Raw genomic sequence first — 13,818 nt, forward strand, 5'->3', positions numbered from 1 at the left:
CTTTATTAGTTTAAGATTTTAACTTTTTTTTTTGTTATAGAGTATTTCTGGGGAAGTAATAACAGCATGGATTAAAGAATGGAGTTGCTTGATTAGTGGTACTTTATGTGATAATGAATTACAAGATTTAATCAAATCTGTAGTTGATGATGCTATATTATCTGTCAAGAACAAGAATAAGCCTGAGTATGTGTAATTCTTTATTTTTGTTATAGTCTTTTTTCATTACATTTTATTATCAATTGACAGCATACATATTATGATTTTAGAAATAGCTCATTTCTAAAACATTAAAAATCAGTAATTAACACTTATTAGTGTTTGACAGGATAACTCATTGGAGCTGGTGTTGTGGCAGTTCTGCCTGCTTGACTATCCTGAGGCTCTTACTTCCTACCCTTAGTTTATAGTAAATAATTAGTGCTTTTATTTTAACTAATGCCACACACTTCTTCATAAACCAATTGATTCCTCTTAGATGTATTTTAGTATTCTTCCATTTGTCTTTCCTGTTTACTCATTACACAATTATATTGAAGATCAAAGGCAATATGTATGTTATCTTCATACTGTACCCAATTTCCAATTCTGAAGTACTCTTAGCTGGTTTTTCAATTTTCATTCTGCTGCAGTTTCAAAACATTTATTTGATACCACTTTATGTTGTTTACCAAGCCCAGAATATTTTCAATACTTTTACTTCTTTGCAAACTTCTTATTTTTTTAATTTGCAGATATCATTTTCTTCATTTGCTGAATTTTGTAATATATTACTCAAAATGGTCATTTATTGATCAATTTTCTTTTTGTTGTTTATAAATACAATCTGAAAATTTTACTTTGTATTTTAAAGTCCATTTTTTAGTTAAAAAAAAATTTCTTAATTATATATTTTAACGATTTTTCTAGATTTTATTTTTGTGAGGTTTGAGGTACAGTATTCCATACATATAATTTAATGAATTATAAACATTTTTAATTGTAAAGAATAATTATTTTTAAATTATATCTGATTTATATGTTTGTTTAATATTTCTAAAAGGATGAATAAGAAAGAGTTATCTACATTATATCAGATAGCAAGTTGTTGTGCACATCTTACTGAAAATGATATTAAGAATGCTGTGAAGTACTGTGTCAATGATATTAATAGTGAATTATTCAATGTTATTGTGTCAAAAATTTGCGAGTTTAAAAATGGATATTCTCGTACTTTAATGATGGCTCGTAGAAATCCTGTATTATTAATATTAGATGAGGTACGTAAGTGTTAATCTAACTTATTTGACAACTACTGAAGCATTTTTATTTTAAGAATGATAAAATGTTAGACTCTTTGTTTAGTTTTTATTAAAAAAAAAAAACAATACATAATGAAAATAAAAATTTTATATATATATATATATATATATAAATTAAATTTTTTGTAGTCCATATTTCCTCTGTAAGTAAATTCTAGCTAAATACAAAATATTAATTTATTCAGCCACTCTACAAGTACAGAACTAAAGAATACTCTTAAAGCGCTTTCAGGTTTAAGCCCATCTTCAATAGTGTTTTTTAAAAATCATTACTTTTTTTATCTGAATCAGTACAGCACTGAATTAACATTAGATAAAATGTTAAGGAAATTTTAAGTATTAACGTTTTAAAATTTAAAAAAAATAATTTAAAAAACACAGAACTGAAGATGGGCTTAGGCTCAAAAGTGCTTTAATGGAAAGAGAAAAGTAAAGTAAGAGTGATCTTTATTTCTGGAGTGACTGAATAAGTTTATATTTTGTAATATATATATATATAATATAAACTTAGTGGTGTCTGGCGAGTACTACTTTTACTAAAAAACTGGTTGACTGATTAAGCTGAAATTTTGCATGAATTTAGTTTTTATACTTGGAAAGAACATGGGACTATTGCTATTTCAAAATGTTTCACGGTTTCAATATGGTGGCTGTTTTAATGGTTTGTGGTAACATCTGGATTATGTTCCATGCCAATATTCAACTTCACCATGGCCAAACTATTGATCAAATTGAATCCACAGACCATTTGCAATATTTGAAGTTAAATTTTGTATGTAAAAGGTCTTTGTCTTTTTTAATTTCTTTTTTGGTTTTCGATAAAAGTAACTTTAAAGGTATGATGGTGTATGGCACGGCAGCTCAACCAACATAACCACTGTCACTTTATTGTGGGTGTGACATGACACAACACAACTGGCACCTGCCTTCAGTTACTTGATTAAAAAAAACATAAAAAATAAAAATTTGAATTTGAAAATAAAATTTCTCTGTCACAGTAAATGCATCACAAGGCTGGATATCCAGTTTTAATTGACCTTGAAAACATTCCCAAAAACCAGTTATTTCCTTCTAACTTGGTTCCTGTAAACCAGTTCACTTGAAAATCAATAGAGGGTTCTGTTTCCATTAGATTTACATCATCCTACCAAGTTTCATCAAAACTGGTTAAAAATTGCACTCTGTAGAAGGAAAAAATATGAAAATTTACCTAAAAACTATTTTTTTTTTTTTTTGCTCTAACAACGATTCCTGTGAACCAATTTACTTAAGAAATCAATAAGATACTATCCCAATAGGTTTACATTACCCCACCAAGTTTTATCAAAATAAGTTAAGATTTGTGTCCAGTAGAGCGAATGAAAACTTATGCATTTTTAGATTTTTATTTCCAAATTTTTTTGGAAAAAATGAGAAAAGAAGTACAGTCACCTCATGTTGTTTGTCGGGTAATGCTAAGAACTGTGTAGAATAGTTTTTACCTATATGAAGGACAGCCCGGCTATAACTACAGTAGAGTCTTGCTTATCTGACTACCATTGCAAAAAAAAGCATCAATCAGCAACAAGAACTGCAAGTTGTGAGTGTAGTCTATTTTTTGTTGCTCCCGACTCTACTGTCTGGCACATCCATCTACACTATGACTTTATGTTTTTTTTCATTCAGTGCAGTGCATTTTATCATTGTATGCAGATCAGTTTATCATCTTGTTACTACTATTCATGCATATGCATCTGTGTGCATCTGTGTCTAATTTGACAAACATTGTGGTGTTTGAAAGTTGAAATTTTTGCAAGCACAGAGAGAATGGCAACGAAAAGAAAGTAAGTTGTATCAATGGAACAAAAACTTGAGGCAGTCAAGAGACTGGACAAGAGAGAGACAATGCAGAAGGTAACTGACAACTTTGGCATTGCACAGGGAACAGTAGGAAACTGGAAAAGGAAACAAATAGAAATAGGAGAATGGTGAGTGAAGTTTTATATGTTTAGTTTACACAGTTCAGGGACAAAGGTGTGCCTATTTTACAGCAAAAGGCTTTTTTTTTGCATTTTCTTAATGAATTCAATGAAGGGGACCTAGATTTCACAGTAAGTGTTGGTTGGCTTGACTGATGGAAGAAATGCTATGCTATCCATCTGTTATGGCTTGTGAAGCAAAACTATCAAATTTTGAAGAAATGGAGGCATTCAAGAAAACATTTCAGAAATTAAATGAAATTGAAAGCCTAATGAGTGATCAGATATTTAACAGTGATGAGTTAAGCCTTATTACAAATTGTTAATAGTAAGAGTCAAAGACTGGTTCTTTAATGAATTCATTCCTTTAACAAAGAAGTTTCTGAAAGAAAATAATTTACCCATAAAAGCTGTTTTGTTACTAGATAATGCTCCAGTGCACCCTGGTGTAAAGGAACTTCAAGATGATGACATTAAGGCAATGTTTCTGCCCCCCAATGTAACCACCATATGCCAGCCTATGGATCAGAGCATTTTGGAAATGATAAAAAGGAATTATCATAGGAAGCTACTGTCTACAGTGATAGAAGAAATTGAAGAAGGACAAGACATGATTGAAAAACTGAAACGCATCAACGTAAAGAATATTGCTTATTTGGTTAAACGGGCCTGGGCTGATATAAAGGATACAACAATATTGTCAAATCATGGAAGAAGCTGCTAGGCGACAATGAAAATGGAAAGCATAGATGAAACTGAAGAAACCACTCTACTTTTAGTACAACGTATCCCTGGATGTGAGGATGCATCTTTGCAAGAAATCGAAAATTGGATGAAGGATGATGATCAGTATGAAATAACTTATGAAGAAATTGTCACTCTTGTCAATTACGATGTCAACAAAATTAAAGATCAACTGTTGATTCTTGCAGAATTTCACATAACAACAGAGTTAAGGCTCTAGAAACAATAATTAAATACATAGAGCAACAAGAAGCTACAGAAATCAATATAATGATGCTGCAATTATGGTGAAACATTGCAGCTAAGAAATGGCACTCAGTCAGGAAAGCAGACTGCACTCAAAAATTTCTTTCAATCATCACAAGACTGAACTTTTGAAGTACTGTATTAAACTTTAGACAATTCTGTAACTGTAAGTTCATTTTTTCAGTTAATTTTTCCTGTTATAAAACATGATTAATAGGTTTGTAATGTGTAGAATTATAACATAGTTTGAAGTTTTATAGCCTTTTTCTTAACACGTCTCTATTATCTGGCATTTTTGCTTGTCTGACGTTCTGCCAGCCATTTGTCAGATAAGCGAGACTACTACTTTTAAGATAGGATCCGACTATTCTGAAACCCGCATACTTCAGACTATTCAAAGTTTCAGTCCTGCATCATCCAAACTGTTGCTTAAAAAATTACAATACACTGATAGTTTTTTAAAGTTCTTCAGACTTTAATTGTTAATTATTATTATTATTCTCTCAAGCATGAAGATAATGAATACAGTGGGGATCCAGGAGGTGCGCTCCCTGACCAGTTAGTTATTTTATAATTTTTAATATTTGATGATATTTTTTTCTGTTCAAGTGTAAAAAGTGCATAAAGTTTTCAAAATTAATGATAAATTGATGATGATCATATTGATCATACATAATGTAAATTTGTAAAAAAGAAAATTTGAAAATTACAAATTTATTTTATAATAGAAGAATGTTCAAATCAAGCTAATAATATATTTAAACTTGTTTGTTCGCCAGAGTTATTTTTTTTACTCTTAGAAAATATTGTAATAATGCTTCAATTTTCTGATCTGATTTTGTTGGAATATAATATTTTTTTTTATTTCTGCTTCTTTGAACTTCCTCCAACAAAAACTATATGAAAAGATTTCTATGTTATAAAACTAGAGCCACTTAGATCATCAAAGTGGATGATGTAACCAGTCTTTTTGACAATGGCGATCCAAGAATATGGGACTATAATACTTTGAGATAAATGAAATAACCTTCCTATAATGCTATAAAAAATAATTTTTCATTAATATAAATATCAGAAAAGATCTATTGAATTATTCTTTAATCCTATTAAGTAAACTAATATAAGAATGCTCCAACTAAAATTAGGATTACCATAATTTCCAAAAAAAAATCAGACACCACTATAAACAGTTTTGTATATGTTATAAAAAATGTTACACTAAGTTCCTTCTTTTTTATTCACACAAGATTTCACTATAAAATTTTTATGCTATTTATAAAATTTATATGTTATTTATATGTATAAATAACGTAAATTACCCGCTGTGGTTGATTATATATATATATATATATATATATATATATATATATATATATATATACTATTACTTTTATTTACAAATTTAATACAGATTACCAAAAATTTATTGGGCTTTTATAATAATTACTATTTAATAAATGACTCATCTTACTCTCTTTCAACCTGTATTAATGTTTGCTCATGCTTGTTTTTTTTTTTTTTAGTGATCACTGATTCATCAAATAAATACACATTTATTAAAAAATCGATAACTTTAAATTGTATAATTGTGTCTTCCACAATTTAATTTAACTGATTAATGTACTGCTGCTACTATTTTTGGAGATTTCAAGTAATGATTTGGTTGCTTTATACTTTCCCTTTAATATAGCTATTGAAAAATATGGTGATCATGTCAAAAGTGGAGTGTAAGATTTTTTGCAAATCTTTATGTTTTAGGACCCAACTAGTTTATTAGACCACAAAAACATGTATGTGCATACGTATGTGTGCTGCAGCACTGCTTTCAGCATTATATCTCAGGATTGACCCTTCTAATTTGGCTCAAATATTGCTATATATGTAACATTGATCATATTAATTTTTTTCAAAATTCATTTAGGAGGTGGAGGGATGTCATGACAAAACCAATTTTGATATCTTCTTAGGCATTTTAGAGAAAGCTTTATTAAAGAAAATTTGTGTCTTACAATACTTGTATAAATAATTCAGAAAAATTTATTTAAAAAAATCAATTTATTAAAATTGAAATATATGTTTATATTATTTTGCAGTATTTTGGTTTTCATATTTTTAAAAAAATGTTTGAAAGATTATACTTCATATATAGAGCTATCAAGAAATGTCTACAATTTTTTTTAAAAATTATTACCCTCAAACCTAAAATGCAGAAAAAAGATTTTCCCTTATTTTATCCTTTATTGAAGAGTGTGTTAGATTTAGAGAAAACATTAAGCAAATTTGTTGCAAGCTTAACCTATGAATATTTTTAACTTAAGAACATTTCAACAAAAAAAATTTCTTATAATCTATTATCCAGCACTAAAAATTAAATATTCTATTATTTGTTTTTTTTTTTAATTGTAATTTTTAATTTTTATTATTATTATTTAGTTTCTAATTTATCTTATCTATACCAAATTCAGTTAGCTTATAGAATTGAAGAAAACTAATTGTCCATATGAGTGTTCGGGTGGCCAATTCACAAGAATCTCCTGTAAATCCTGATACATATAAAAGAAACTATGCATTGTTTATATTCAGTAACCATATACTAATATATTTTACAAAAATTATACATATATTTTAAATTTAAATAAATTAAGAAATGTTAAATGATCAATAAATATTTCTTACCTTGTTCACCCACATCTGATGACCCATCAGTATTTTATTCATTAAAATTGTTTATTGTTACGTATTTTCCTTTAGTTTTTTAAGAGTTATGAAATTGTCAGTTGTCCACTAATAGTAAAAGTTCACTAATATTTTAGATTAAATTTCTATGATAATAAAATCATTCATGGCATTTTACCACTACATTTCCAGACACAAACTTCAAACTTATATGATGTCAGAGGGCGAAAGATGACTCCCATTAAAGCCCAACAGGGCTAGGAACGGGGGAGGGGGTGTTGTGGTGACTGGAACGTCACTAGACGGGTGTCTTCTCCTAAGGGGTTGGGATGGCCTGTTTTATCGAGGTGAATGTCATGCAGGACTCTGCAATGGAGCTGAGTGGGAATAGGAGGTCTGCCCACCTCTACTTGTAGACCAGACTGGAGTCCATAATTTAACTTAATTCGGGTACGAACCAAAGTTGAGTTCAGTAAGGGAAGTAGGACAAAATTTTGTTGTTGCGACCAACATTTTTGGTGGTATGTTGTGTTTAAATTTGCCTTGAACTTCGAGACATCCACAGAAATTGGCTCAATAAAAGTAGAATTAGGCACGGAGTTCATGCTTCTGCGAACTCGGTTAACTAGTTCAGAGGGATACAATGTAGGACATTCAAGATGTCCGGACGAGGCCTGCAGCAAAGGCAAAAGCTGAGTTATTAAATCACTGATGTAAATGTCTACCGAGGCATTTACATCAGTGGCATCCCAATGAGGCCAGGCTGATTACTATGAGATGTAAAAGTCAGAGAGTGATAGATGACTCCCGTTAAAGCCCAACAAGGCTAGGAACAGGGGGGGTGTGTGGTAACCGGAACATCACTAGGCGGGTGTCTTCCCCTACAGGGTTGGGATGGCCTGTTTTATCGGTGGCTTTTAAGCATAAATTATTAACATCAGATATTTTAAAAGTAGTATTTTTTGATGATATGTAACTTTTGATTTTTCCCAAATTAACTCAATTGGGTTGAGTTCACAATGGTAGGGAGGTAATCGAAGCACGGTTTTATCAACAGATCTTGCTAACTCATCAATTTTATACACATTAAAATTACTTTTAATACACAAAATTGTTTTCAATAATTTGACCTTAAGTTCATTCATTCTCTTTAAAATTCACTTCTTTTGAATTTAGCCACATTTTGATATCATTCTTTTTCCAAGACATGGCTGGAATTTTTTCCTTTTTACATGAATGATAAGGGGCGTTGCCTAAGACAATAACCGAACTATCTTCCAGAAGTGGTAACACATTGCTAAATCATTTTTAAAAAGACATGCCGTTCATCTTGTTATGATAGTCTCCTGTAGATTTAGATTTCAAAAATCCAGAGACCACCACTGACAAACCCATTATCTCTACCAATATGTATAGTTATGAGACACCTATCTCTACCTGATGGAGCCTTATTACCAGCTGATCAGCCACGCATAAACACTTCATTTGATGAATTCACAGCTTTATCTTTCCAAACAAAGTTTTTTGTCTGACCTTCATTGGCCCAAGTTTCATCCACATAATAAATTTTATGTCCTTCTTACCTCATTTTCTTTATTTCAGTGAGGTAATGTCTTTGCCATTTAATGATATCATTTCTTTCAATTAAAGAACTTTCCCAGCCCCATTTTTCATATTTAAAATTCATACTTTTTATTAATTTATAAAAAGTTGTTCTTTGGAAATCTGGTGGATCGTTATTGCCATTTACAACTCATAACATTGTTTATTGTGGGCAGTTTGTTTCGAAAATAAAATTTGTGTACTTTTTTACAAATTGCGTTTTTATTGTAATCGTCACTTTTTCTTCAATTGACCTGCGGGGTTTTGTTTTCTTATGAGATCATAATTCATTAATAGATTTATACTCATGAATCACATTATACATTGAAGCAGCACATCTTCCACTTATGTTAACAGTTTTATGACATCGGAAATCAACGCCATTGGATTGACTTGATACAAGCTAACTGAACTGGTATGAACATATGAAGTGTTTGTTGAATGATAATGGACACATAAGGTATAAAGTGAAGACCCTCTTATGGAAGAAAAAAGGGCACCCAAGTCACATGGAATGAATGTGTTTTTAGAGCATTGAATAAGCAAAAACTTCCAGAAAATGACTAATGGGAATGAGGAAGACGAAGCTTGGCTGTGAGAAACATGGTATGTTGTACCTAAATTAAAAAAAAAACTGGCAAAGTATTCCGTGACTATCCCAGCTATGCCATTCAGTCATATAATACCTTGCACAGCTTTTATTATATGTAATAATTATTTTTATATACAGGTGTTTATCAAACTGCTTCAAGAATTCAGGAAATAGTCCCCCACATTGAAATAAAGAAAAAACTTTGTATCAACATATGTCCAGAAATGCTTGGTTTACCAGCTAGCTGCCATTTTTAATATAAACATTTATTTCTCATTAATGGTTAATTGTATCGAGCTGAAATTTTTTATACTGTTAGGGTACATAAGGATTTACTTCTATAAAAATAATAAAATAATAAATAAGTGGTAAAAGTATTGATGTATATTTATTAATTTAGGTAATTTGTTTATACTTCGTAGATATTACAAAATTTTTTTAATAAAGTTTTCTCTAAATTGGCTCTGAAGAAAATCAAAATTATTTTTTTGTGACATCACTGAATGAATTTTGAAAAAGTTAATACGAAAAATGTCCTATAAATATATATATATATATATATTTAAGCCAAATGTGAAAAAAACTGGATTGGTCAATATTGTGATTTAAGGTCAAAAGCACTGCAGCACACATACATACATTTTTTTTGTTTAGATTAACTAGTTGGACCCTAAAATGTGAAGATATACAAAAAACCCAAGCCCCATTTTTGGCATAATCACCACCATACTTTCCTCTAATATAGCTATTATTCGATTAGCTATATTAAACAGGAATATTATTGTTCAATATATTCAAACATTATTATTCATTGCCAGGAAAGTAATTATAGGATTCATCCAGATTGCATCATTTTCCAGGATTTTAATTCATTATTTCAGTCACCATGTAAATACTGGCTACTATTTTTGTTAGCTTCTAAAAAATATTTTAGATCTATTTTATGTAATGTATAGGTTAGATTTTTTATACAGAAAGTTTTTAATTTAACTACTACAGTTTGGTTCAAAATAATAAAATACTTATTGCAATAAGTTTTATTTATATTTGTAATTTGTTTATAGCTGTTGGAATGTATACCTTGGGAAATGACAACAGTACTCGTTAGACATCCAGTTTCTCGAATTCCTTCATTACATTTTGCTCACGCACTGTATAACAAACATAAAGATGCTATTGTAAAGGGTAACAGGTATGCTAATTTCATTAATTAGTAATATTCACCTTAAGAGTTTATGTATTATTGTCAATGATCTGTAAAATAGATATAATTTTGACCGCCTTTTCAAAGAAAAGTACGATATTACTAAGAAAAGTACTTTCGCACGTTGTGATTAGGGGATGAAATTGAATAACGAATGAATTTGTGTACATTCCTTTTTTTCCAAGGAGCTACTTCAATGAATGTATTTTTCATTTTTGGGTGGCAAGGGTGGGAGAAATTTTAAATGGGACCAACGGTCATATGACACATCATTTTAAAGAACTTGAAGAGGCGAGAAAAATGATACAATTAAAACTAAATTATGATTGCCCGATCCAAAATGGCGGCCAACAATGTATTTGTTTCACATTGCTAGAGCTACGGTTGTACGCTCCCCTTTAATTTTTTTTATTATTTGAGGTGTCCCTGAACTTTCTGCAGAAATCTTCTCCAATAAGAGAAGCTAACTCAGTAATTCCCAATTTAGAATATTTGGCCGTCAGGGGAGGGTGTTGGACCGTCCCAACAATTTTAAATGGGACTTATGGTCATGTGATTGATACATTGTTTTTAAGGTGTTTGCAAGACAAGCAAAACGGTATCAAAAAAATGAAATTCTGACTAAACCAAAATGGTGACCACAAATGTCATTATGTTAATTAAAAATTGAAAAGATTAATTACTAAAATTTTTCAAAAACTTTTAATTAAATTTACAGTCTTAAAAAATTTAAGTAAATTAGAGCAACCTTTTCATTTGTAATTCTATCTTTTAATTTAAAAAATTCCTATTATTTCATAAATTAAAATACCACCTAATAAAATTATTTATGAGAATAAAGTTATTCTGATTAATATGAAGTTCTTCTCACTTCATATTAAATATTAAAACTGCCCTCCTTATTCCTCCATGCAGTAATACAAATGTTGTTCGAAAGCTTCTCTCACATGGTGAAAAGTTTCTGGTAGGAAATCTTCCTTCATTCTATGTCAATGTGTTTCTGTAATTATTGAAGAGAGATTGGCTGTGAGTTACAAATGGTTGATTTTAAATGCTCCCACAGGAAGAAATTGAGAGGAATAGGTCAGGTGACCTGGCTGGCCATTCAATATTACCACATATTCAATGTTTCTACCAATATTTCATATCGAAAATATGAAATGGAAACTGCTGGTTCAATGTTGGTTCATCGCTCATGTTGCAGGCATAGTGCAGAGGAGCATCATCTAACTGGAAAAACACCTCTCATGAATAAAGGTTGTCTGTTTGGTCTACTAACTATCATTGTTGATTGTTGTATATGTCACCATTTAAGTGCTCTGGATGCTGGGATGACTTTCTTGATACCACTTAGGATTTTCTTGAGACAGTATCTTTTGTTATGTCTGTTAACAGCCCTATTAGTCCAGTGTTGGTGGTAAAAATAGAGTATTACCTCAGAATTCTTTCACACAACATTAATTTTCATGAAAATTTGTAATTAAGCTTATCTAACCTTCTGCTTCAAAAGTTTATGTTCCTGATGTGTACTTTTTGTTTTTTGGGGGTGAAAACTACCCTTTGTTAAAAAAATTCAAAAACCATAGATTTAAATGTTTCATAGATTGAAACCATGTTTAAATATGTTGAATAAACATTCTTTTATGGTGTGGAATATAATTTATGATGTTTTCCTATGTTTCAACCTTAGAAACCACCCCTTTTATGATGAAATTTAAAAAAAATTAGTTTTCAACAGTTTGAAATGTTTTAATGGTGCATTTATAAAGAATTAAAATTCCTTCACTGTTTATAATATGATTTATTGCAACATTTTAACCCTTAATAACTGTCCATTATGAAAAAAATTGTTAAAATTATAGATGTGTTTTGTAGCTCAAAATCATGTAAATTTATAGAATAAACATTGTTCCATATTCCGAAACATATTTATGATGTGTTCCAATGTTGCAACCCTTAGAATCCACCTTAAAGATTAAAAAAAAAACTTATTTTTCAACAGCTTAAAATGCTTTAATGGTGCATTTATAATTAATTACAAACTTTTTATGGTTATTAATGTAATTTACAATTTATTGTAACGTCCCAAACCTTAAAAACCGCCCTCGTGATTAAAATTAACAATCATATTTACTTAAAATTAAAAACTAATATTATAAAATGAGTAAAGGAGAGAAATAAAAATTTTGTTATTGTAACTCTATGGATCATCACAAGAACTGTCATTAGTGTTGACCTCTTGCTCTTGGTTGGTAATTGGAGGACAATTGTCACTGGAGCATGTTCCACACATAGGATTACAAAACAGTCCAACTTTTCTGCAGCCACAAGTAGCGCTGCATCCTTTTTTATAATTGCAAAATATCATTTGGAGCAGTTCTGCTGGTGCAGGTATTTTCTGCATTTTAATTGTTAGTAATGAGTCTTCATTATTCATCCATGCCCGGTCAGTTGGACAAATATTTTTATTTCCAAGCCACACCTGGGTTTGGAAATAGACTCTCTTAAAGTGTTCATTCAGAACATCAACTTTAGGAACCAGGGAACATAATTTAAGAGTACTGTTTTTAGTGGTAGATTAATGAAGGACTCGTAGCAAAAAAATTCAACGGTTTTTCAACAATAACTTCCTTAATTCTTAAGCTATCCAATCACTCAAAAAACCATTTTGCAGGGAATTTCAAGGGCTACAAGGCATGTAAAGTTCAGATTCCTTAAGCCCTTTGTTTTTGAAATTTTTGAGTTTAAAGGGCTTGGGGAAGGTGGTCCTTGCACTCAAATGAAAACTTCTATTTTAATCACCAATAACTGAAAAAGTATTGATTCTACAAAAAAATTTTATAGAACATTTTTTGCTTAGAATTTATTCCTCCATCGATTTTTGCATTTATTTTGAATGTAATAATATCCACTCTTGAGAAGAGTGGATATTATAGTGCATCAAAAACAAAAAGTTGATCTTCATGCCCAGAACAGTGCTAGAGTTTTATTTTATTTGTATAAATTAATTTTTCCACTTGCCAACAATTTTCAATGTATGTGCCCTAACGCTTTTGGAGTCACTTCTCCAACATCAGGCATTTTATTGAAGTTGTTAATTTAATATTCATATGTATAAATTCTCTGTGTATAATTATAATTAAATTTAAGTTAACATTGTTATGTTTTGTAATAGTGAATTTCAAATAATAAAATAATTTATATGTCAATAAGAATGTAACGTCATGTCCGTAAGATGTATATGACTATTATTTTATTTATTTATTAATTTTTCAATTTTTACATTGACTTAAGTGTGTGTAGGCAACGAAATAAAATTATACCTGATGAAGAAATTTCAGATTGAAAATTGAATTAAGTACCTTTAATGTATGATTGGCTTTATTATTTTTTGTTTTATAATATCTTCAATTTATAATTCTTATTTTAGTCATTAAATTGTCTTACCAGGAATGACTTAGTACTTTTGACTGCACCCAATCATACTTAGGCACT

At 29.9% G+C, this 13,818-nt stretch overlaps 1 protein-coding gene across 2 annotated transcripts in view; it reads left to right on the forward strand.

Annotated features, from left to right (window-relative positions):
• Positions 1-13,818, forward strand: part of Sse (extra spindle pole bodies like 1, separase) — a 50,221-nt gene that overhangs the window by 14,612 nt on the left and 21,791 nt on the right. For both annotated transcript variants that reach the window (XM_075382063.1, XM_075382062.1), the window contains exons 6-8: positions 41-186; positions 1,043-1,259; positions 10,184-10,311. In XM_075382063.1, coding sequence (XP_075238178.1) covers positions 41-186; positions 1,043-1,259; positions 10,184-10,311 — 491 coding nt within the window. The remainder of the gene's footprint in view (positions 1-40; positions 187-1,042; positions 1,260-10,183; positions 10,312-13,818) is intronic.

The sequence above is a fragment of the Lycorma delicatula genome, chromosome 1 (genome assembly GCF_047948215.1).
Source record: "Lycorma delicatula isolate Av1 chromosome 1, ASM4794821v1, whole genome shotgun sequence".
In the NCBI taxonomy this organism is placed as follows: Eukaryota; Metazoa; Arthropoda; class Insecta; order Hemiptera; family Fulgoridae; genus Lycorma; species Lycorma delicatula.